At 45.9% G+C, this 25,596-nt stretch overlaps 1 protein-coding gene across 1 annotated transcript in view; it reads left to right on the top strand.

Moving 5' to 3' along the window:
* ALOX5 (arachidonate 5-lipoxygenase) overlaps positions 1-25,596 on the top strand; it is a 54,230-nt gene that overhangs the window by 17,314 nt on the left and 11,320 nt on the right. The window contains exons 4-9 of the mRNA XM_045025831.1: positions 7,751-7,873; positions 17,836-17,942; positions 21,598-21,770; positions 23,762-23,908; positions 23,992-24,195; positions 24,539-24,625. Of these exons, the coding sequence (XP_044881766.1) occupies positions 7,751-7,873; positions 17,836-17,942; positions 21,598-21,770; positions 23,762-23,908; positions 23,992-24,195; positions 24,539-24,625 (841 nt within the window). The remainder of the gene's footprint in view (positions 1-7,750; positions 7,874-17,835; positions 17,943-21,597; positions 21,771-23,761; positions 23,909-23,991; positions 24,196-24,538; positions 24,626-25,596) is intronic.

Below are 25,596 nucleotides of genomic sequence, written 5' to 3'. Positions count from 1 at the left end.
GCTCCAGGCACCAGCATTCCAAGCTGGTGCTTGGGGCGGCATTCTGCAAGGGGCGGCAGTCCCTGTTCTTTTGCCCCCAAGCAGCGCACCGAATTGCCACCGCGGAGGGAGGGGGCAGCCCATGTGCCCTTAGGGCAGCAGGCGCATTTCCGTGGTGGCAGCAATTCAGCAGCAGCTTCTATGTTTAGCTGTCAGCGGCGGCTTCAGCTAAACATAGAAGCTGACGCCGAATTGCCGAAGCCCCGGAAACGCGCTTGCCGCCCTAAGGGCACACGGACTGCCCCCGCTGCTGCTGCGGCAATTCAGTGCGCTGCTTGGGGTGGTGAAAACTGTAGAGCCAGCCCTGGTGACTGGCACCTGTTTTTAAACAGCATCTGAATGAGCTAGTGGTGAACTGGCGGGAGAGACTTCAGGAGCAGTCTGTATTTGCATGGACATGCCTACTCTGCATAGGTGTTCAGCACACAGAGTTTCTTTGCCCAAGTGATCAGTTTTGGCTGGTCTGGGGCAATGAAATGTTGTTACCTTATTGTATGAGTAAAGGACAGAAGAACTGTACTTAGCCTGTCCTGACTGAGGGGGTCACCCTAACCCAAACCTATATGGGAGGTAGGGATGCCAAATCCCAATGAGAGCCAAAGTGAAGAGTATGATAGGTGTTTTTGTTTCTTGGTGTGGATGTTGCCTAGAAGAGTCCTAGATATTTGACTCTACTCCCCTTTCCAGTGATTAAAGACAGAGCTGACTGGACTCAGCTAAGATCTTTGTTTCTGTTCAGTGATGAGCATGTTTTGAGGCTAAGCTGTAGAACTGGTATGGGGACAGCGTTGCAGTGAAGGCCAATGAAGGGACAGCCACAGCAAGGTTCCCCTCTAGGCAGTGAAATCACTAAGAGCTCAGCTAAAGGGTGGAACCTGAGAACATGGCATTTCAGAAGTGGTGATGAGCAGAGAACAGCAGCAGTGGTATGAGTGACAGAGAGGACAGTCGCAGCAAGTGGCCAGCGGTAGCAGAGATAATAGCAGCAGTGGTGAGCAGCGGCACAGATAGCAGTAGCAGTGGAAGCATTGCTCAATGCCCCGCTCCTTCCAGGGCTGGGAGGTGAATCCATGTAAATGCATCTCTGAACTCTGGATTGTCACTGACCAAAGCCAATCAGCTGAGAGTGGGGAGCAGCGGACGGAAAGAGGAGTGGCATGTTAAAGGGACATTCGTTCATTGGACTTTCACAATGCAAAATAGGGAAACTGAGGCAAAGGATACTGCACAACGTACTGTAGGGTGGGTGTTTGCTTATGGTTATGTGCTTTTGAATGGTGGTTGTGGTGTTTTCCCGGATTAACACTGGTTCCAATTCCTCTTTTAATTGAAGTTTTCTTTTGCTATAACAGGCTCCGTGCTTGTGAGTAGGGAAGAGTTGCTTCTTAGTAGCGCCCAGGGATGGTGTGTTGTTTTAATGGATTACAGGGTGGGGGCTCAAGCCAGTTCTGTTTTGCATTGTTGAGAGGAACCTCTAGCTAATGAATCTGGCCCTTGTTGCTGCCGACTCCTCTGGGGAGAAGGGTTATAAGCTGGCAGCTTCTGCAGAGTGGCCGAGCACTGGATGGAGACAATACGTCCTTCTGGCTCCTGGAGCAGGTCTCTGCAGGTCAGGATTAAAGCAGGCTGCAAGGACAGTGCAGTCAGGCTTGCCCGGATGCTGCAAATACCATACCAGTTCTGTGAGCAGACAAAACCCTTCACTCACCCATATTGTCTAGATGACACATTTCACCGAGGCTGAATTCATTGAGGCAATTTATTCCAGTGCTTAACCACTGACAGTTAGGCAGTTTTTCCTAATGTCCAATCTAAACCACCCTTGCTGCAATTTAAGCCCGTTGCTTCTTGTCGTATCCTCAGAGGTTAAGAACAATTTTTCTCCTTCCTCCTTGTAACAACCTTTTAACTTGAAACTGTTATCATGTCCTCTCTCAGTCTTCTCTTTTTTAGACTAAACAAATCCAGTTTTTTCAATCTTCCCTCATAGATCTTGCTCTCTAGACCTTTAGTCATTTTTTTCTTCTTCTCTGGATTTTCTCCAATTTGTCCACATCTTTCCTGAAATGTGGCACCCAGAACTGGACACAGTACTCCAGCTGAGGCCTAATCAGTGTGGAGTAGAGTGGAAGAATTACTTTTCATGTCTTGCATACAACACTCCTGCTAATACATCCCAGAATGATGTTCCCTTGTTTTGCAACAGTGTTACACTGTTGACTCATATTTAGCTTGTGGTCCACAACCTCCAGATCCCTTTCCGCAGTACAGACGCTCCCCGGGTACGCAAATCCACACTTACAGAAAAAGTTCCATAAATTCCAGAAGCTAGAAACTTTTGTTTGGTTGATTTTTTTGCGGGGGTTGTATAATTGTCGGAGATACGTTCCTGACTCATGCAAAATTCGAGTTACGCAAGGCATTCTGGAACGGAACACTTGTGTAAGTTGGGGAGTGTCTGTACTCCTTCCTAGGCAGTCATTTCCCATTTTGTATGTGTGCAACTGATTGTTCCTTCCTAAGTGGAGTTTGTCCAGATCAGTTTGAATTTTAATCCTATCCTCCAAAGCACTTGCAACCCCTCCCAACTTGGTATCCTCCACAAACTTTAAGAGCAGCAAAGAATCCTGTGGCACCTTATAGACTAACAGACGTTTTGCAGCATGAGCTTTCATGGGTGAATACCCACTTCTTCAGACTTGCATCTGAAGAAGTGGGTATTCACCCACGAAAGCTCATGCTGCAAAACGTCTGTTAGTCTATAAGGTGCCACAGGATTCTTTGCTGCTTCTACAGAACCAGACTAACACGGCTACCCCTCTGAAACTTTAAGAGTGAACTCTCTCTGCCATTTTCTAAATCATTGATGAATATGTTGAACAGAACCGGACCCAGAACTGATCCCTGCAGGACCCCACTCATTATACCCTTCCAGCATGACTGTGAACCACTGATAATTACTCTCTGAGAATGGTTTTCCAACCAGTTATGCACCCACCTTATAGTAGCTCCATCTAGGTTGTATTTCCCTAGTTTGTTTATGAGAAGGTCATGCAAGACAATATCAAAAGCTTTACTAAATTCAAGATATACCACATCTACCGCTTCTCCCTTATCCACAAAGGTTGTTACCCTGTCAAAGAAAGCTATCAGGTTGGTTTGACGTGATTTGTTCTTGACAAATCCATGCTGACTGTTACTTATCACCTTATTATTTTCTAGATGTTTGCAAATTGATTGCTTAATTATTTGCTCCATTATCTTTCTGGATACAGAAGTTAAGCTGACTGGCCTGTAATGAGACAGAGACTTCCTTCGAAATGATGGGAAACAGAATAGAAAGAGCAGCTACCGGGACAATTCCCGAGGAAATGTTCTGGATAAGACCAGCTTTACATGCACAAAAGGGAATGCAAATAAAGCCATTTGGAATTCAAGGGTAATGGCTGTTTAAGGTTCAGAGGTAGAAATGGCAGCTCTATCAGGACAGAAAACAAACAATGCAATCTGCATGGGACTGGCAATCTGACAGGCTTTCTAAAGTTCTTCTTTCTTTGCAAACCACCTTTCTTTGGTTTGAAACTAAATGTGCACAGTGTAAGAACATTAGTATAGTAGAAAGTACCACAGCATTGTGCCTCCTTTAGGTAGCGTTAGTTTTCTTCTAAGCTGCTAAGGGGGTTCTGGGTCTGTGTAGTATTGCCTTTTGGAAGAGACCAAACTTAGCCTGAGCATTTTAAGCTGTTAGAAACTTTATGACCCTTTTTCTGCATAAGAGTGAGGCATGCCAGCCAAATGTACATCCCACTAAATGATTTCTGCAGTTCTAGCTGGATACAGTACTATTTATTTCCAGCCTAGAGGCGGAATGTGATCTAGTGGGCTGAGCATGGGACGAGACAGCAGGGACTTCTAAGAACTTATCCTAGTTCTGAGGCATGTCACCTTTCCATGTGTTTCCTTATCTGTAGTGTGTGTTTATATTATTAATAAAATGGTGGTGTATTGCTGTGCACTGGCCTGTTTCATCACAGTGCTGGCTGTATGAGAGGGTGAGGTGAGTGAGTCCTATATATTATACTTGCATATCCATATCTTATTAACCAAATCTTAAGAAGTGCTAAGCAACTGCAGCTGCTAGTGAAGTCAAAGGGCATTTCAGTGCCTTCTGGGTTGTGGCCTTATATATACGTTATGGGCTTGATTCTTAGCTCCGAAACATGCTCATCAGTGATTTCAGTTCTAATAATCACTGAACAGAAACAAGGATCTCAGCTGAGTCCAATCAGCTCTGTCTTTAACCACTGGAAAGGGGAAGGGGTCTTCCGCACCTGTTGGCTTTCACCCAACCCTTGTTTAAAAATTTTCCACAACCTTTTAATTCTACATGCCAGCAGTCTGGTTCCATTTTGGTTAAGGTGGAGCCCATCCCTCCTACATAAGCTACTCCCGCCCCAAAAGTTTCCGCAGTTCCTAATGAACCTAAATCATTGCTCACTGCTGTGAACCATATGCCTCAGTGCCGTGAATGATATTTCCAGCAGACTCATCAGGGATACTGATAATGACATATTTATAACAATGCCTTCCATTCTGAAGGAACCCAACGTGCTTTATTTACACACACACACTGTAGGTCTGATTCTCCATTGCCAGGCATGACCATTTACACCTGTGCAAAGTGGTGTAAACACACTACTAATTTCATAGTCTTTGACACCCACTGCACACAGAGGTCAATGACTACACAAGGTGCAAAGCTGTGGAGAATCAGATCACCATTAATTACTGCTGTTTGGAGCTGCTAGTCCTGGAACCCACAAGGGGAGAGGCAATTCTTGATTTAGTCCTAAATGGCATACTGGATCTCTTCCAAGATGTGAATATAGCTGAACCTGTTGGTAATAGCAACCATAATGTAATTAAATTTCACTTCCTGGGGGTGGGGAGGCAGGGAAAGAAATACCAAAACACTCGCCACAGTAACAGTTAACTTCACAAAGGGGAGCTACAGAAAAATGAGGATGCTGATTAGATAGAGATTAAAAGGAGCAGTGACAAGGGTAAAATACCTACAAGCAGCCTGGAGACTACTTAAAAACACCATAATAGAGTCTCAGACTATATATATACACCCCAAATAAAAAAAAGAAGACCATAGGAGGACCGAAAAATGCCACCATGGCTAAGCAGAAGAGTAATGGAGGCAAAAAGGCATCCTTTAAAATTTGGAACTCAAATCCTAATGGGGAAAATAGGAAGAAGCACAAACTCTATCAAGTAAAATGTACAAGTATAACAAGGCAGGCCAAGAAAGAATTTGAGAAGCAACTTGCTAAAGATGAAAAATCTTAGAGTAAAATTGAAGCCAGAAGGCTCCCAAACAGTCAGCAGGGCCACTAGACGACAAAATGGTTAAAGGAGCACTCAGGAAGACAAGGCCATTGCAGAGGAGCTAAATGAATTCTTCGCATCGGTCTTCACTGCAGAGGATGTGGGGGAAATAACCACATCAGAGCTATTCTTTTGGAGTGACAGATCTGAGGAACTGTCCCAAATTGATATGTCAATAGAAGAGGTTTTGGAACACATTAATAAACTAAACAGTAATCAGTCACCAGGACCAGATGGTATTCCCCCAAGAGTTCTGAAGAAACTCAAATATGAAATTGCAGAACTACTAACCATGGTATGGAACCTATCATTCAAATCAGCTTCTGTACCACATGACTGGAGGATAGCTAATGTGATGCCAATTTTTTAAAAAGGCTCCAGAGGTGAGCCTGGCAATTACAGGCCAGTAAGCCTGACTTCTGTACCAGGCAAACTGGTTGAAACTGTAGTAAAGAATAGAATGATCAGACACATAGATGAACACAATATGTTGGGGAAGAGTCAACATGCCTTTTGCAAAGGGAAATCATCCCTCACCAATCTATTAGAATTCTTTGAGGGAGTGAACAAGCATGTGGATGAGGGTGATCCAGTGGATATAGTGTACTTAGATTTTCAGAAAGCCTTTGACAAGGTCCCTCACCAAAGACTCTTAAGGAAAATAAGTAGTCATAGGATAAGATGGGAGGTCGTCTAAGGGATTATTAACTGGTTAAAAGACAGGAAAAAAATTGTAGGAATAAATGGTCAGTTTTCAGAATGGAGAGAGGTAAGTAGCAGGGTCCCCCACAGATCTGTATCAGGACCTGTGTTATTCAACATAGAATCATAGAATATCAGGGTTGGAAGGGACCTCAGGAGGTCATCTAGTCCAACCCCCTGCTCAAAGCAGGACGAATCCCCAACTAAATCATCCCAGCCAGGGCTTTGTCAAGCCTGACCTTAAAAACCTCTAAGGATGGAGATTCCACCACCTCCCTAGGTAACCCATTCCAGTGTATTCATTAAGGGAAAGGGGATGAGCAGTGAAGTGGTAAAGTTGGCAGATGGCACAACATTATTCAAAATAGTTAAGTCCAAAGCAGACTCGGAGGGAATCAGAGGGGATCTCACCAAACTGGGTGACTGAGTAACGAAAGGGCAGATGAAATTCAGTGGTGATAAGTGCAAAGTAACGCACAGTGGAAAAAATCATTCCGTCTATACATATTCAATGATGGGGTATAAATTAGGTCTGACCCTAAGTTCCCTCTAAGCTGCGGGGCCATTAAGCACCACACAGTTGCTCAGGGCTGCAGTGAGGAGAGATGCCTCTCCCCCCGCCCCGGAACTGCCACAGCAGTACCTCTCCCCGCCAACCCCAGCCCAGTCCCGGACCTACTGCAGATGGGGGAGAGGCGCCCCTCCTGTGGCCCCAGCCCAGTCCCAGCCGAGACCTTCCGCAGACTTGGGAGAAGCACCTATCCTGCGGATCTGGCCCAGCCCAGCCCCAGACCTACTGCGGCTGGAAGAGAGGCACCCTGGCCCCAACCAGCCCCGGCCCGGACCTGCCACAGCCAGGGAAGAGGTGCCTATCCTGTGGCCCCAACCCCAGAGCTGCCACATCGGGGAGAGGCAGGGAGAGATGCTCTCCTCCAGCCCTGGACCTGTCGCGGCCAGGGGAGAGGCGCTTATCCCATGGCCTCAGCCCCGGAGCTGCCACAGGGGGGAGAGGCGCTTCCCCTTCCCCTAGCCCTGGTGCTGCTGTGGGGAGAGAGAGATGGGGGAGTCCTCTCACCCCACCGTAGCTCCGGGGCAGCCTTCACCCCAAACTCCTCATCTCCGGCCCCACCCCAGAGCCTGCACCCATAACTGGAGCCCTCACCCTCCCACACTCCAAACACCTCAGCCCCCCCCCCCATGAATTTTGTTATGTGCACCAACATGGAGGTGATATGAAGTTGTGGTGGCCAAAAATGTAAGTGGGTTCAAAAAAGAACTGGATTCGTTCATGGAGAGTAAGTCTGTCAAAGACTATTAGCCAACCCCATGGTCTGGGTGACCATAAAGCCCTGAATACCAGAAGCTGGGAGGAGAAGACAGAGATGGATCATTCCATGATTGCCCTGTGCTGTGCAATTCCCCTAAAGTGCTGGTGCTGGCCAGTGTTGGAGACAGGATACTGGGCAAGATGGACCATCATCCGACCCAGCATAGTAGCTCTTTTATCCTTATGGTAATACAAATAATTAATAACAATGACATTAAAGATACTATGCTGTGCTGTTTACATGGTTGACACCACTCCTTTTCCTTTTTTCCCTCTTCCCTTTCTCAGATGGAAGGAATGGCATCCCGGCTTTCCTTTAAGCATCGATGCGAATTGTCACAGTGACTTGCCTCGCGACATCCAGTTTGACAGTGAGAAGGGAGTCGATTTCATTCTGAACTACTCCAAAGCGTATGTGTTTCTGGGGCTCAGAATTTCTGATCAGAAAAGCTAGGGATGGGGGACATGCATGAAACTGTATTTTGTTAAAGATGTGTCCCTTCTTTTAAATGTAAAAACTAGAAATTTCATTGGGATATTGAAGTTTGAAAATTTGGAAGTGGTTTTGTGGATGGTCAATAAATGGGGAAGATACTGCACACCTTCCCCCCCAAATTTGTCTTTTTTTTTTTCATTTCAAAATTTGAAACATTTGGAGCTTTGAGCTGGAAAAGTTTCAGGCACCTCACTAAATCATGCTTTGGGGGTCACAGGGGAGCAAAAGAGACATTGGTGACAAACCAAGGTACAGAGAATGTCTGCTGAGCAAAGACTGGGCATGCAGTGTACAATACCTTTTGGTGGGATAACCCACTATTAAACGTAACTTCTCTGAAGCATGTGGGTTAGTGAAATGTCCATCCAACCTACCAATGCCTGCATCTCTCACATCACTCATGAAGCCTGGTCATGACCATTCATCAGCATTAAAAATCCCATGGAACTCTTAGTACAGGGGGAATGAGACAGTCACCAGCTGATGGACAACCCTCACTATCCCCCTATCCACCAGGGGTTGGACTAGACAAGCCGGTATATCGTTCCATCTCTGATTCTATTAATCATTTGGTATCTTACTTTTTTAAAATGCTGTTTTAAAAGCTGTGCTGTTGCCCATTAGAGGAACCAGACATCATTAATGTCAGCCAACATGACCTGATCCAAACTAAGGACTATTGTTTCCCAGAGTCCAGCTGAGCACCTGGATTGTCCCAAGCCTTGATCTCATCGGGCCTTCTTTATGATGTCACAGCCATGCCCCAACTCACAGCAATGCGTGTTTGGCCTTCACCACAAACAAGAGGAAAATGCCTTCGCACATCGCGTTACATAGAATTCTATGGTTAAATTGGAGGGTGGGCGCGCAAGAGAGCATCCATCCCCCTCAGCCACACCTGGTCCCACAGTGGCATTTCTCTTTTTCTTCTCCCTCCTACTTTTCCTTCTCCTAGGAAGGATTTTTCATAGTGGATGGACACGGAGTGTTTTAAAACTTTTTTTGAAATGCAAATATGGCCCTTGAAGAGAAGGAGCTGAACTCTATATAGCAATGAGCCCCTCCAAGGTATGCACAAACAGGCTATTGGGACCCGTCTCCAGCAGCTGCAGGCACTTAACTTTCCATCTTATGCTACCCAGTGTACTCAAGGCATGAACGAATAGCTGACTAATGCACCCCCTCTTATGGCTTGGTCATGACAGCAGGAGAGACATCTGGGTGTCACAGCACGTGATTAAGTTGATGTTACAGATCATAGTCCAGTGTTTCCCCTTTGACTGATGCTCACAGTTAGTAAATACCTATTCTGCTTAAGGGCCAGATTCTGATATCCCTACTCACTGTGCATAGTACCTTACTGGTCACATAGTCCCATTAGTTTCAGTGAGACTATTTGAGGAATGTCACAACTGGGAATTGGATGGTCAACCCGACTGGATGGAGCAGGAGTCAAACCAAGGGTCAAAGCTAGAGTTGGAGTCAGAGAGTCAAACCAAGGATTGGAGCCGGAGTTGGAGACCAGGCGCAGGGATCAGGAACAAGACAGAAACCAGGAGCAGGTCAGGTCAGGTAGCATAGAATAGCGTATGGCAGGGTCTGTAGCAGCAGCAAGCTGGGATCCACGCTGTTGTGCAGACAACTCCTTATGTCTCTTCTGGCTTAAATAGTGTATCCGGACCAATCAGGTCCCTGTGGGTGGTACCTTCAGTGGTGCTTAAGGCCTTAGGTCTGCCATTTCTCCAATTAGATGAGCCATTGGGGTGCGGGGGAGAGCAGGGTTGTAGATGCAGCAGTGGCCGCAGGCCTGGACCCAGGCCCTGTGGATCCTTACAAGGAATACATTTGGGATTTTCAAAGATGCTTAAGGGAATTAGGTGCCCAGATTGGGGTGCCTGACTCCCTTAGTCGCCTTTGAAAATCCCTCAACACAAGAGAGGGTTTTTTCTGAGACAGCATTTCCTTTATTCTTAATCCAGTGCCCCCATATTCTTATTAATGACAAAGGGGGTGGGGGAGGGGTGCCAGGGGCAGCTCTAGGAATTTGGCTGCCCCAAGCAGTCATGCCTGCGGGAGGTGCACCGGAGCCACGGGACCAGCGGACCTCCCACAGGCATGACTGCGCACGGTTCCCTGGTCCCGCGGCTCCAGTGGATCTCCCGCAGCTGCGGAGGGTTCGCTGGTCCCGCGGCTCTGGTGGAGCATCCGTAGGCATACCTGCGGGAGGTCCACTCAAGCCGCGGGACCAGCGAACCGTCCGCAGTCATGCCTGCGGGAGGTCGACTGGAGCCGCGGGACCAGCGCACCCTCCGCAGGCATGACTGCAGAATGTCCGCCGGACCCGCCTGCCGCCCTGCCGGCAAAATGCCGCCCCAAGCGCGCGCTTGGCACGCTGGGGTCTGGAGCCAGCCCTGAGGGGTGCAACTCCTTGGTAAGGGAAAAAGGGAAGGAAAGTTGTATGATTTATAGATACCAGAAGCTCTAACTGTTTCATAGATTCCTTGATTGGTAAGGACAGAAGGGGGACCCTAGAGATCATAGTCTGACCTCCTGTATAACACAGGCCAGAGGATTCCTGTGCTCTTGTGTTGAGCCTGTAACTTCTGGCTATGCCTTTGCCTGCTAGATTAGAGTCCTCTTACCGCAAATATTTCCCGTGGAGGTACTTAGAGGCTGTGATCAAATCGCCTCTTAACCTTTGCTTTGATAGGCTTTGTCTTTCTAAAAGCAGGAGTGTAACTGAAGTCTGCAGTTGTTGCCAACAGACTGTAAATGCTGAACAGATTATTGAGTTTCATTTCTCTATAAAAGCCAGATTTGTCAATGAATTTGACTTCCAGAGACATGGATCTGTTTGTGTCGAGCATAACTCTGCAAGCGGTTGTCAAGTTGTTAGTTGCATTATTTCTCTATATATATTTATTGGGTTTCTAAAGAACAATCCTTTAATTTATTGTCAGTGACGTAAGGTGTTTAGAGAGACAGGGTGGGTGAGGTAATGTCTGTTAGTGGACCAACTTCTGTTGGGGAGAGCAACAAGCTTTCAAACCCACACAGAGCTCTTCTTCAGGTCTTACAGTGTTTTGCAATGTATCCCTTTCTGAGTTCCTCATTTGGTACCATAGGCAGGCCTGATGTGGAATTCAACCTTCAAATGCCACTATTTCATCATGCAGGAGGGGAGATGGCCTCTTTACAATATCATCTTACATTTATATAGCACCAACCAGCCTGCAGGATCCCAACACAGTTTACAAACTAGATACAAGAATCGTTTCACCCACCACTGAAATGCAGCCGCCTCTGGAGTAGAATGCAGCAGTAGCTGGGCAGTGCACAACAAAATGGCTCAGCTCTTTAGGACAAGAAGGGAAGAGAAATACAATTTGAAACTGCCAGGACGTAGGTAGGAAAGAATGTACAATAAGCAGTGATAGTGTCCAAAATATTCTAAAATACTGTAGATCAGTACTACTGGAGAATCTTGGAGGTGTTTTTTTAAAGACACAGGGTAAACATTTCAAAAGCACCTAAGTAACCTGGGGTCAAATTTTCTAAGGCCCCTAAGCCTAGTGGGATTTTTAGAAGTACCTAACTCCCTTTGAAATCAATGGGACTTAGGTGCCTAACCCATTTAGGTGCTTACATAAATCCCACTAGGTGCAAAACAGCATGTTCAGGCACCTAACTATCCCTGTAAGTGCAGTCCTTAGGAGCCCAAGTTTCATGGGCTTTCACTTAGTGAAGTCACTTAGGGACTGAATATTTTGCTTAAGAGAGACACTCTGGTGGTTAGAGCAAAGTATTGGGTGTCAGGACTCCTGGATTATTTTCTTGAGGGGGACTGAGTTCTGTGGTTAGAGGAAAGGGGGTGGGGATCTTCAGTGGTATCAGGAGTTCACCCCAGAAACTCTATGCTCAGATCTGCCACTGGCTTTCTTTGTGTCCTTCGTAACGTGAGTAGCAGTATGCAATACCCTGCTCTACTGCCCAGTCCAAAGTTAGGGGAAGGGACCTGTTACTGCTGACAGCTAGGGAAGTTCTCCATCTGTGTGTGGGATGTTTGTGTAGAGAGCCTCTACATCCATGGTGGCTAGGATGGTGTTTTCTGGAAGGTCACCAATGCATTGTAGTTTCTTCAGGAAATCAGTAGTGTCACGGATATAGCTGAGAGTGCTGGTGGCATAGGGTCTGAGTAGAGAGTCCACATTTCCAGACAGTCCTTCAGTGAGAGTACCAATGCCCGAGATGATGGGGTGTCCAGGATTTCCGGGTTTGTGGATCTTGGGTAGTAGATAGAATAACCCTGGTCGGGGCTCTAAGGGTATGTTGATTTGTTCCAGTGTTAGTGTAGGGAGTGTCCTGAGTAGATGGTGCAGTTTCTTAGTGTATTCCTCAGTGGGATCTGAGGGAAGTGGCCTGTAGAATTTGGTATTGGAGAGTTGTCTGGCGGCCTCCTTTTGGTAGTCAGACCTGTTCATGATGATAACAGCACCTCCTTTATCGTCAATCTATCCAACCACACACTCAGCCCAGAAGAAAAGTCTGTCCTATCTCGGGGACTCTCTTTCTGCCCTGCCACCTTCACTAACATGATACAGTTCTGCGGCGATCTGGAAGCCTACTTTCGCCATCTCCATCTCAAATACTTTCAGAATAACACCGAACAGCCCACTGATACACAGTTACCCTCCCACCAACAGCACAAGAAGAAAAACTCCACATGGACTCCTCCTGAGGGTTGAAATGACAGTCTGGACCTATACATAGAATGCTTCCGCCGACGTGCACAGGCAGAAATTGTGGAAAAACAACATTACTTGCCTCATAACCTAAGTCGTGCAGAACGCAATGCCATCCACAGCCTCAGAAACCACCCTGACATTATAATCAAAGAGACTGATAAAGGAGGTGCTGTTGTCAAACATCCCACACACAGATGGAATACAAGCTGTCAGGAACAGTATCCGTGATGATGCCACAGCACATCTGGTTGCTGAGCTCTGTGCCTTTATGCTCACACACAACTATTTCAAATTTGATGACAATATATACCTCCAGATCAGTGGCACCGCTATGGGCACCCGCATGGCCCCACAATATGCCAAAATTTTTATGGCTGACCTGAAACAATGCTTCCTCAGCTCTCGTCCACTCACGCCCCTTCTCTACCTATGCTACATTGATGACATCTTCATCATCTGGACCCATGGGAAGGAGACTCTGGAAAAATTCCACCACGATTTCAACAGCTTCCTCTCCACCATCAACCTCAGCCTGGACCAATCTACACGGGAGGTCCACTTCCTAGACACCACAGTGCAAATAAGTGATGGTCACATTAACACCACCCTATACCGAAAACCTACCGATCGCTATGCCTACCTTCATGCCTCCTGCTTCCATCCTGGGCACACCACACGATCCATTGTCTACAGCCAAGCACTGAGGTACAACCGCATCTGCTCTAACCCCTCAGACAGAGACCAACACCTACAAAATCTCCACCAAGCATTCTCAAAACTACAATAGCCGGACGAGGAAATAAGGAAACAGATCAACAGAGCCAGACGTTTACCCAGAAGCCTCCTACTGCAAGACAAACCCAAGAAAGAAACCAACAGGACTCCACTGGCCATCACATACAGTCCCCAGCTAAAACCCCTCCAACGCATCATCAGGGATCTACAACCCATCCTGGACAATGATCCTACACTTTCACAGGCCTTGGGTGGCAAGCCAGTCCTTGCCCACAGACAACCTGCCAATCTGAAGCATATTCTCACCAGTAACTGCACATTGCACCATAGTAACTCTAATTCAGGAACTAATCCATGCAACAAACCTCGATGCCAACTCTGCCCACATATCTACACCAGCGACACCATCACAGGACCTAACCAGATAAGCCACACCATCACCGGTTCATTCACCTGCACGTCCACCAATGTAATATATACCATCATATGCCAGCAATGCCCCTCTGCTATGTACATCGGCCAAACTGGACAGTCTCTACGGAAAAGGTTAAATGGACACAAATCAGATATTAGGAATGGCAATATACAAAAACCTGTAGGAGAACACTTCAACCTCCCTGGCCACACAACAGCAGATCTTAAGGTGGCCATCCTGCAGCAAAAAAACTTCAGGTCCAGACTTCAAAGAGAAGCTGCTGAGCTTCAGTTCATCGGCAAATATGACACCATCAGCTCAGGATTAAACAAAGACTGTGAATGGCTTGCCAACTACAAAACCAGTTTCTCCTCCCTTGGTTTTCACACCTCAGCTGCTAGAAGTGGGCCTCATCCTCCCTCATTGAAATAACCTCGTTATCTCTAGCCTGCTTCTTGCTTGCATATATATACCTGCCCCTGGAAATTTCCACTACATGTATCCGATGAAGTGGGTATTCACCCATGAAAGCTCATGCTCCAAAACATGTTAGTCTATAAGGTGCCACAGGACTCTTTGCTGCTTTTACAGATCCAGACTAACACGGATACCCCTCTGATACTTAGTGAAAACAGTTGCCCTGCCCCTGGTTTTGCATTGGAGCCAAGGGAAGTGAAATGTTTTGCAGTCCGAGGCTGGTTCGGAAGCTCTTGGAACAATCTCTAGCAGAGTTACAAGCAAACCAGGGCTGAGTTCCTGGTTTGTGATGAAACCAGGCAAGCCTCTTCTGGTTTCAGGGTTACTTGCAAACATTTTGCCCAGGTCAGCTCTGTGGCTCACCTTCCCAGTCCCATGGGAAGTCAGGGAGGAGGCTCCATGCGTATTTGTAACGATGGTGCTTGGAGAAGCAAGCGGGAAGGATGCTATTGTGATGTTTGCTTGCTCTACAGGGAGCAGTGCCCGGCATAGAACAGGCTACTCAGTGTTATACAGTCACAATATGAGCTTGGAATAAAGTGTGGGCAACCCCACAGAAAGAGATCCATGCAAGAGAAACTGGCGAAAGCTCCTGAGGCTACTCCCTCAGTCCAGACACTGTCTGTGCATGCTCACGAAGGCATTTAGGAGGATCCCCTAAAGAGGCATTACAGAGCCAGCCCAGATCCAGGAACGTGTTCCTTATTCTATTATTATTAGGATCTGTGCCAGTTCCCTTAATTGTTGCACAAGTTATTTACAAGCTTTTAAAGCACATATTCACAAGGAGATGCTACCTATGCTAGTGCAAGGTGCCTGCTCCCCAACCTCAAGGGGCTACATTGCAGGGCCCTTTGGTGACATAGTAAGAGCAGCCACATGTGAAAGCCAGCTGTGCTATTTGCAGCATGTTACCAGATATCTTGATAAGAGTGAAAAGAATTACACAGAGCATTTAGAAGAGTGGGGAGAGCTAGCATCTCCAATGGGTTACCCCCACTTCCTAGGAACCTAAATCTTTAAGGCAGCCGTTCTCCAGAAGCCATGTGATACATCAGACACATGCAAGGGAAGGAAATTGGGAAGCAGTTTTACTATGGAAGAAATAAAATCAGTGCTGTGGGACTGGGATGCCTATCTCTGGAAGTGTCTGGGACCCAGAACTAGAAAACCCATGGCAGGGTTAGCATTCAGGTGAGGGTCTGTGTTGCAGAGAAAGGCAGTGAAGGGTGTTTGTAAGCACAGAGTATAACTGGGAGGAATGAGGTGAACATAAGCCAAGGGAAAATGTGCTAACTATGGAATAGTCTCCCAGGCGAAATGGTGTAAGTGCCATCACCTGGAACATTTAAAACTGAACTCAATCTCAGGAGGTTACTGAGGAAAGTCATGTGTAAGCCGGTGTTCGGAGCACAGGGGGGCTAATCTAGAAGGTATGGATGTCTGGCAAACCCCAAAGCTCACCCTGAACTCTGTGCCAGAGTCCCAGAGTGTATGGCTGTGCTGGGCCAGCAACCTGCATGTGAAGATACCATATTGCAAACAATTCCCAGCCACATCTACTTCACTCCTATGCAGTGCCCCGATTGCCAGTGGAGAGAAGAATTTTGTTCTGAGTTCCTGGGGGGGAAGTTGTTCAGAAAGAGGAAGCCTTGTGGTTTCCTTTCCGGTGAACTGGTTTTTAAATAGCTGGGCATGGCTGCATGCGTGTCTCTCCCTGTAGCAGAGCAAAGGGGCATGGAAATCTTATGCTCTAGATTAAAGCCAGGAATTGCAGAGGAGGTTGCCATCCATTATGCAATGATTGCAAGTTGCATCAGTGTAAGCAGGCAGCTGGAAATGACTGTTTCTGCAGTTGGGATCCTTGTGTTAGTTTTGAATCTGCAGAGACCAATAATTTCCTATTCAATTCTCTGAGTTATATACTCTCCTCCCGCTGCCTTGGGATTCAAGTTTGTTACTTGTGTTGGCATCATTAGGAGTGACGTGTATAACTTCATAAGAACCCAGGTGTGAGGAGAAGACTTTACAATGATGGAGAGAACCCCAGCTCCATTCTTAGATTGCGAGGTGGGTTTGTCCAGTCAGTATATTGTGGTCGCAGACAACCAGGGTTCCAAAGTGGCCTTGAATTTTGGGTGCCCTCATTCGTGAATGTCTAACCTAAGGCGCTTTGGGCTTGATACAGATCAGACCAGACATTCTGGTGGAGCTTTCTGTCCTTAAGCTCATAGGCTCAGAGATTTTCAGGCCAGAAGGGACCATCGTGATCATCTAGTCTGACCTTCTGCACATCGCAGGCCACAGAACCGCATCCACCCACTCCTGCAATAGACCCCTAACATCTGGCTGGATTACTGAAGTCCATGGTTTAAGGTCTTACAGAGAATCCACCATTTACACTAGTTTAAACCTGCAAGTGACCCGTGCCCCATGCTGCAGAGGAAGGTGAAAACACCCCAGGGTGTTTCTTGAATTTGCACAGGAACTGAACTCCCTCCCCTCCTGCTCTAAGGCTGAGGCTTATTGATGGGGCACTGTGGAGAAACTTGCTGTGCGACTGCTGGTGCTGCTTGTTTTCTGGAGACCAGGTTGAGTGAAATTCCAGGCAAGGTGGTTGGGCTGACCTAGCACTTGGAAGACCAGGCTTCAAGTGTGTTCTCTGCCACCAGCTTCCTGTGTTGTGACCTTGGGCAAGTCACTTAGGGCCGAATCTTCAAAGATACTTAGTTGGGATACTAAGTCCTATTTAAATCAATGTGCATTAGGCACCTAAGTCCCTTTGAGGAGCTATGGCTTAGTCCCTCTGGGCCTCACTTCCCCCTGTATTAAATGAGGATAAAGGCACTGCCCTGCCCCAAAGGGGAGTTGTGAAGATAAATCCATTAAGGGTTGTTGGGTGCTCAGGTTCCACAGTGATAGGGGCGAGGGGCATAGATGTACTTAGCATAGCTAGATAAATAGTGTCTCATCTACAGGGAATGTTTTTAACGATTCTCCCAGTGTTGGTCTAACACCAATGCCTCTCGCCAGTGCTGCCAGTGGCAAGTGTTTTTAATAATACTTGGCTCTGAGAGCATTTTTACTACAAGGCCATCTAGACCTGCTGTTGATCGGGTTAAACAGTGTGGCGTGGATTTGGGCTGCCAACGTACCAGTGAGAGAATTCCTAAGCACCCCCAGCCCAGTCTGCTCCATTCAGGTTCTCTGCACCCAGCACCCAAGCCCCCTCCCGTGCATGAAGTGACATCAGTCATGTGTGGTTCTGTCTTTTTCTTTCTCCCACGAGGGAGAGTGTGGGGGGAAATTTTGAGCCTAAATATTTGAACTCAGTTCTATAGATGGGTGTAGATGCAGCCCAGAGGAGTTCAGTCTTTAGAGAGGGATAAGGTCACACAGTTCACCACCATGAAATTTACTAGCTGTGTGTGGTAAGGGGAGAAGTATAAGAAAGGCTGGTGAGGAAGCTACAAATGGCTTTCTAGTGTTGTCGTCTTTTCCATAGGATGGAGAATCTCTATGTCAACCGCTTCATGCACATGTTCCAGTCCTCCTGGAGTGACTTTGCAGATTTCGAGAAGATCTTTGTCCGAATCAGCAATACGATCTCTGGTGGGTTTGTCTTCACTTGTCAGTTTGCGCTTTATAGAGTGACTAATTGTTCCCCTTTTTTAGTACTAACTGGAAGGGAAGTGGCTCACGCCTGAGTGTCTGGTCTGTTCTGATCTGCCTCAGCCACATGCTGTCTGAAAAGCACAGTTTAGATGAGCAGTTAGAACTCTAGTTTATGGGGCCAAAAGGACACCACTCAACTCAAAAACCAAGTGCTACTTCAAACACAAATAGCTGGGCTGGAGGCAGGATTCCCCGGGGGGAGGTTTTCTGCCCCCTACTAGGCAGGAGGCCAGACTAGGTGGTCCCTTCTAGCTCTTAGGAAATCTATGAACATTGTCAAAGTGCCCAAGACGCTTAGGGACAGATTTTCAAAGGTATTTAGACACCTGAAGATGCACATTGGCATCTAATGGGATTTTTCAAAGCACTTAAGCAGGCCAGGTGCCCAACTCCCATTGATTTCAAGGAGAGTTAGGCGCTTAACCTGTTCAAGTGCTTTTGAAAATCCCATCAGGCACCTGTCTGCATCTTTAGATGCCTAGATACCTTTGTAAATCTGTCCCTTGGGCACTTCTGAAAACTTTACACTTCAAATTCATTGTATTTAAGGTTAGAAGGGACTGTTGTGGAAATCCTGCCTGGTCCAGGCCAGAGAACCAAACCCAAAGCCCCATTTTCAAAAGTGATTTAGGCTCCTAATTTTTACTGAAAATTAGTGGGGTATAGAAACCTAAGTGCACTTTTGAAAATGCTAATCCAAAAATCAATCAAAAGTAGTTTCATGTGTTGGTCCTGCCTTAGCGTGTGGGGGATGGACTTTAGGACCTCTTGAGACCTCTCCCAGTCTGACATTTCTATGATTACACCTGCTCCCAAATTCTCCTGCCAACGTTTGGGGTTTTACTATCAAATTTATTTATGTTTTTCTCTCTGTGTTGCTATGTGAAAGCAGGGCCGGCTCCAGACCCCAGCGCGCCAAGCGCGCGGTTGGGGCGGTGTCCTGCGGGAGGGCGGCAGACGGCTCCGGTGGACCTCCCGCAGGCATGCCTGCGGAGGGTCCGCTGGTCCCGCGGCTCCAGTGGACCTCCCGCAGACGTGCCTGTGGAGGGTCCGCTGGTCCCCACGGCTCCGGTGGAGCATCCGCAGGCGTGCCTGCGGGAGGTCCACCGGAGCCACGGGACCAGCGGACCCTCCACAGGCACGTCTGCAGGAGGTCCACCGGAGCCGCGGCGTGCCGCCCTGCTTGGGGCGGCAGAAATCCTAGAGCCGCCCCTGTGTGGAAAAACCCACACAAACAGGGGAAACTGCCCTCCCTGACTATGAAAGGGAAACAGTGAAACTGACTCTATACCAAGTGCTGTCAGATACCAAAATAAAACACATTTGTCTCTGATCCCTTTCAGTTAATTATAGTAATCTCCGCTGTTACTTGAAACAATAGTAGGTAAAAGATTTTCAGACAGAAGAATGTTTAGGTTTTTTTAAGTTGATGGTGTCCCTTTAAACTTCCTTAGGTGCTGGTTAAGAATTTTATACATAGATTCCCTGAAGCTATTAACTGTTTAGTCAAGCAAAATGGGAATTAAAAAATATATGGGTAATGTCTATGAACTCTTGAATACAAGAAACAGTGCCCCATAAGACATGCAGAACTGTTAAAACCTGATTACAGTATTTTGTTACACGTAATAAGATTGCTTCCTAAAGTACTTTATTATAGATGAAAGCTATATAAATTAACTAATAACTTTTCTGTCCTAATAAGGCTCTCCAATGCTGCAAACATTTGTGTGTGTGCTTGATTTTTATTTAATTAGAATTAGTGCTTAATATGACCATTCCCTTGCTTAAAGCTAAGCATATGTGTAAATTTTGCAGAACCGGGACCAATATGAGGATAAGTTCAAGTTACTGTTCTTTGCAATCCCATGGTTTCTGTCCCAAACATGAGAAATGTTGCCACCTCATCCCAACTTCCAGTACAGATACAAAATCACTGTGCTATTTGCAAGCATGATGGAAATATAATCTTGAAGCAATCCACAATATTTTACTTCTGGTAGAAAGCAATTGCTGTCTTGAAATATTTTACTTTTCAGATCCATTCATCTTTATATTTCCATATGTCTGTGGTCTTCTTGCTTTAAGCTAGAGTAGACAAGAAGGAGCTTTCATAAAAATGTCTGTTCAGGCAGAAAATAAGAAATACTGGAAATCTCCCCCCGCCCCCCATGAGGCATCAACTGAACTTTCTTTTGGTGTAACCTGATGTTGAAATGTGAATACTGTGTGTTCCTGTCTCATGTGTCATTGGCTGGAACGGCAGCATGACGTTATGAAATCTACAACGCAAGATAATGGTGGGAAACCCCCAGTGCAACACAAAAGTAATAGCATGGCAAAAAATATAACAAAAACAAACAAACAACAAAAAAAGGCTGAATGAATTTTGCATTTTGTTAGTGTAATGTTGCCTAATCTAGTACAAGTGGATACAGAATCTCCCTGTATGATTATAATTGATTCCCTAATGATCTTTCATCTCTACAGCACCAAAAGGTTTCCAAAATGCTTTGCAAACTTTCTGTGTTCAAGAATTGCTTCATTCTCTACTGAAATGTAGCCACAAGTGGGTGGGAACAGAGTGGTCAATTAATGATACAATAGCTTAGAACAGAAAGTAAACAGTGAAGATATTTTATTATCCCTTTGCAACTACTAGGGCAGTTTAATTTCAGTGACTGTTATAAATCCCTATTACATGTAGGACACAAAAGATACTGAAAACAAATCTTTTTCTGGATATCTCATTTACTTAGGGTATGGCTACACTTACGAGTTGCAGCACTGGTAGTTTGCAGCTTGGTCATCACAGCTACCAGTGCTGGTGTGTGGCCACATTTGCAGCGCTGTTGGGAGTGATGCATTATGGGCAGCTATCCCAGCATTCAAGTGGCAGCAACGTGCTTTTCAAAAGAGGGGGGTGGGGTGGGGTGTAGTGTGACAGGGAGCGTGGGGAGAGAGAGAGAGTGGATTTTTGGAGCCAACACTGTGTGTTAGCTTCCTGCCTTGAAAAAATCAGAAAATGTTTCCGACCCCTTAGTCTTAACTCTTAATTGCAAACAGCCTGCATCTTCTCTGTCAAGCAAACACTCACTCCCTGCCTGCCTCATTCACAGGGGTTATCTCATTTGATTGATCACAGCAAACAGGAGCTGTGTTGGTTTTTTAGATAAGCAGCTCCGGTAGCAACGAGCCGGAGCTCCGAGTTCACAACAAAACAAAGAGAGGCTGCATAACAAAACAAAGAGAGTAATTTAGTTAAAAGCATTCTGGAATATCTGCTAATACCTTGGAGGCCAATAACAGCGCTGGTGTGTGTCCACACTTGATGAGCTGCGCTGGATCACCAGCGCTGCAATGCTTATTCCCCATGCAGACCCAGGTGTACGGCCAGCGCTGCAGCCAGGGAGTTGCAGCGCTGGATGTGCCCTGCAGGTGTGGACACTTACTAATTGCAGCACTGGAAAGCCTCCACCAGCGCTGCAAATCTCAAGTGTAGCCATACCCTTAGTGAAGTTCTGTGCACAGTATAATGCAAAAACCATCAGGAGGTGGTGATATGGGTGCTGCATGTTTGTGTCTCCTTCAGAATACGTGATGCAGCACTGGCAGGAAGATTTTATGTTTGGATACCAGTTTCTGAATGGATGCAATCCTGTAATGATCAAAAGATGCAGAGAGCTACCCACAAAGCTTCCAGTTACCACCGATATGGTAGAATGCAGCCTGGAAAGGAACCTGACTCTGGAAGAGGAAATAAAGGTACAGCATTGAATGAGCATTGACTTGTTCTTTCACTTTGTCTCTCCATATTTATAACAACACTCCAATCACTGTGCTATCCTGGCATGGTTTCAGTTATCTCCTTTCATGTGGTTTGCAATGGCAAAGCTAACTTTTTAGATTAGAGCAATTCTGCTCATCTTTTTCACTTCCGAGGAGAACGCCTGCAGTTTGAGTATTGGGTAGGCAAGTTTTAGTCCAGTTCCCATTAGAGAAATATCCCTATGTCATAGGTCTCACCCCCACTTGGAGCTGTTGGGTTCCAATGTGGGGACCTGCACTGGTTTCCCTCTAAACTAAAATCCTAGTTTAGATCTAGTAAAAGCTGCCACCACTCAATCAGATACGTGGATTGAGACACAGTCCTTCCCCAAAATCCTAGGGGATTCCAAGAGCCCCAAATCCATGGAGTTCTTATACCCAGGAGAAATAAACCATTTCCCCCTGCTTCCTCCCCCCTCCCTTTTCCTAGGAGAGACACCAGGATTTAACTACAGAGGGATACCTCCCCCTCCCCTTTCCCTGAGAATCCACCCAAAGAAAGATCAACCAAGTCCTTAATAGAAAAGAATTTATTAAAGAATAAAAAGAAAGTAACTGTCTCTGTGATACCAAGCTGGAACAATACACAGGGTCTAAACTTATCAATCTCTGGAGAGAATCCCCCCTCCCCCTTTCTTTCTCAGTGAAAGCAAAGTAACAGCAAACAGGAATAAAGAATTTCCTTTAGCAAACACACAATTGCAAATATAGAAAGCAACTCAAAAGACTAATCCGCCTTTCTAATTAATACTCACTATTAAATAGTAGAAACTACTCCAGGAGAACTTGGAGACATGACTGTCCTCTCTTAGATCCAAAGAGAGCTCTGAGCAAACAAGGAACACAGACAAAGGCTTCCCTCCACAGAGATTTGAAATTATCCTGTTCCTTGATTGGTCCTCTGGTCAGGTGTTTCTCAGGTTACTGAGCTTGTTAACCCTTTACAGGTAAAACAGACTTTAACCCTTAACTATCTGTTTATGACACCCTATCACAAAAAATAATGCTGCAGTTGGCACTAACTGTCCCCCTTACACTGTAGTTGTAGCCATGACATTCCCATGATAGCAGAGAGACAAGGTGGGTGAGGTAATGTCTTTTATTGGACCAACTTGTGTTGGTGACAGAAACAAGCTTCTGAGTGTGGCTTAAAAGCTTGTGTCTCTCACCAACAGAAGTTGGTCCAATAAAAGATATCACCTGATCCACCTTGTTTCTCTTACTGGCAGTTTCAGCAAAAGGCTAGGATGGAATGGACTGAATTCCTAGCTCACGCCTAGCGGTGGTCTGCTCCCCTAAATCATGCAGAGTGGAGTCGCAATGGCAAAGAACCATGGGGGTGGGGATAAGCCATCGCTCTGGGCATATAGTCTGTCCTGGGCTGGCAATGTCATGTGATGGCATGTGTCAAGTGACCACAATGCAAATGCCTAAAAAGAGCATAACTCTTTGCTAAAGCAAACTCGGAATGTTGGACTGTGCAGACGCAAACCAGTTGACCAGGTAATGTACCACAGAGATGTGGCGAATGTGTTCTGCAAATGATCATTATATCTCACGCATAAGAAAAGCCAAATTGGATAAAAAGCTGTTCAGCCCCAGCAAGATGCACGTCACTAAAGCAAACAGCCCTCCTAGAAAAAAGTTAGATCTTTAAATGGTAAGTTAAACAGAGCACAGCTTGGGCTAACCTGGTCCAACTGCCAGTCTACGATTTCAGGGCATAAACCAACCTCTGACTGATGGAGGTTAGAAGAAACTTCCCACATGGGCAAATGATTCTGTAATAGTTCACTATGGGGTATCTTGCACCTTGTCCAAAGCATCTGAGACTATCAGAGGCAGAACGCTCTGGTCTGGTGAGTCGGTTCCTGTGGCCCCTTCCATCTCTCTGCTTAAATGTGTTGCCTCCTTTTCTTTTTCTGCAGCAAGGGAACATTTTCCTAGTGGACTATGAACTGCTGGATGGTATTGATGCCAATAAAACAGACCCATGCACATTACAGTACCTGGCTGCACCCATCTGCTTACTGTATAAGAACATGGAGAATAAGATAGTTCCCATTGCTATCCAGGTATGTTTGTTGTCTGAGCCATTAATGGGACACTGTACATTGTTATCGGCAGTGTTTTAAAAAATGATTTTTAACCCTTTCAGATCAATCAAACCCCTGGACCAGACAATCCCATTTTCCTCCCGTCAGATGACAAATACGACTGGTTATTGGCGAAAATTTGGGTTCGCTCTTCGGATTTCCACATGCATCAGACTGTGACCCATCTTCTGCGGACACACTTAATTTCAGAAGTGTTTGGTATAGCCATGTTCCGGCAGCTGCCTGCTGTGCACCCCCTTTTCAAGGTAGGTAATTACTTTCAAGGAAGAATAATAGATTCCAGTGAGAGCGTGTGCCAGAGAGATTATCACTCTGTTTCAACAAGGGCTGACTGAGAAGCAGTGGGTCAAAACTTACAAAGGTTTGCAGCTTTCAGGGCACTTTTCTCCTTTCTGTGGGCTGAATATTTTGAAGAACCAGGAGAAAACAAAGTTGTATTAGTTGTATAGATAGTTTGGTTGGTTGCACTCCAAGGTGACATCACAACAAAGTCTGAAATTTCAGGTCTTTAAACTTGTCAGACATTTGCTATGAGATGAAATCATAAAGGGTGAATCAAACTGTGCTCCTTTCTCTTTTCCTGCACAGCTCCTGGTACCCCATGTGCGCTTCACAATAGCCATCAACACCAAAGCTCGAGAGCAGCTCATCTGTGAATGTGGCCTCTTTGACAAGGTGAGAGAATCATGCTTCTGCTTTTCTTCCCCCGTCAACTACCCTGCAAGCCTTCCTCTGACTGTAAGGCTTACTCCCTTATCTGTTGCGCTGTGTTTTGTTTCTTGTGCTAGATGTTCAAAAAGTTGCATGAGACAACATGAAGATACTGCCTTTCACCTTTAATTGACTAATTCAAAACTGAATGGGGTCTGTAGTAATTAAGTATCATAGGCTCTAATGGCTGTTTGGATTGTGTGAACTGAGCTTATATAATATACAAGTGCATGTGGGCGTATACATACACACACAATTATATGCAGACGTGTATAATTTTATAGATATAGAAGCAAACACATGGTATGTTTGTACATTATAGGGCTGTAGGGTACAATTTTCCAAAGCACCTGAGTGATTTAGGAGGCTATGGCTCATTTTCAGAAGTGAAAATGGGACTTTAGGTGCTTGTGAAGATGTTTACCCATGGTGTTTGTGTGTTGAATACTAGATGTCATTGCTGTGTTGTTCGTGCCCAAAAGTTAACCTTATTTAAGTGTAGTTCTTAGACTTTGTTTTTGAAGTGTTTAATTATTTGCATCGGTTGTGTACTAAAAATAGTGTAAGGGTCTGATAAGACAAGGAGATAAACCAGGTCTCACTAAACACCCTGCTAGAAGTGATGCTGAAAGCAAGATAGGTTTCTATGGTCCACCAGTGCCCTGCATCAGTCCTGACCACCATTTCCTTAAATTGCAAAAAAACAGCCGAATCATGGCTTTGTGATGATGAATTTTGGAACTGCTGCTGCTGCTATCAACTTGCAGCCATTCCACTTTGAGCTGCAGTTGTCTCAGATCTCACTCACTAAGCATGACTGGATCTGCTCTAAACTTCCCAGCACCCTGTATGTGCTACAGCATCATGTATGCACTGCAGACAACTCCATGCAGAAGTTCACAGGTAACTGCTCACTGAAGGAAAAATCCTGCTGT

The sequence above is a fragment of the Mauremys mutica genome, chromosome 7 (genome assembly GCF_020497125.1).
Source record: "Mauremys mutica isolate MM-2020 ecotype Southern chromosome 7, ASM2049712v1, whole genome shotgun sequence".
In the NCBI taxonomy this organism is placed as follows: domain Eukaryota; kingdom Metazoa; phylum Chordata; order Testudines; family Geoemydidae; genus Mauremys; species Mauremys mutica.
The sequence above is the reverse complement of the archived record's forward strand: the minus strand, read 5'-3'. Positions and strand labels throughout refer to the sequence as shown.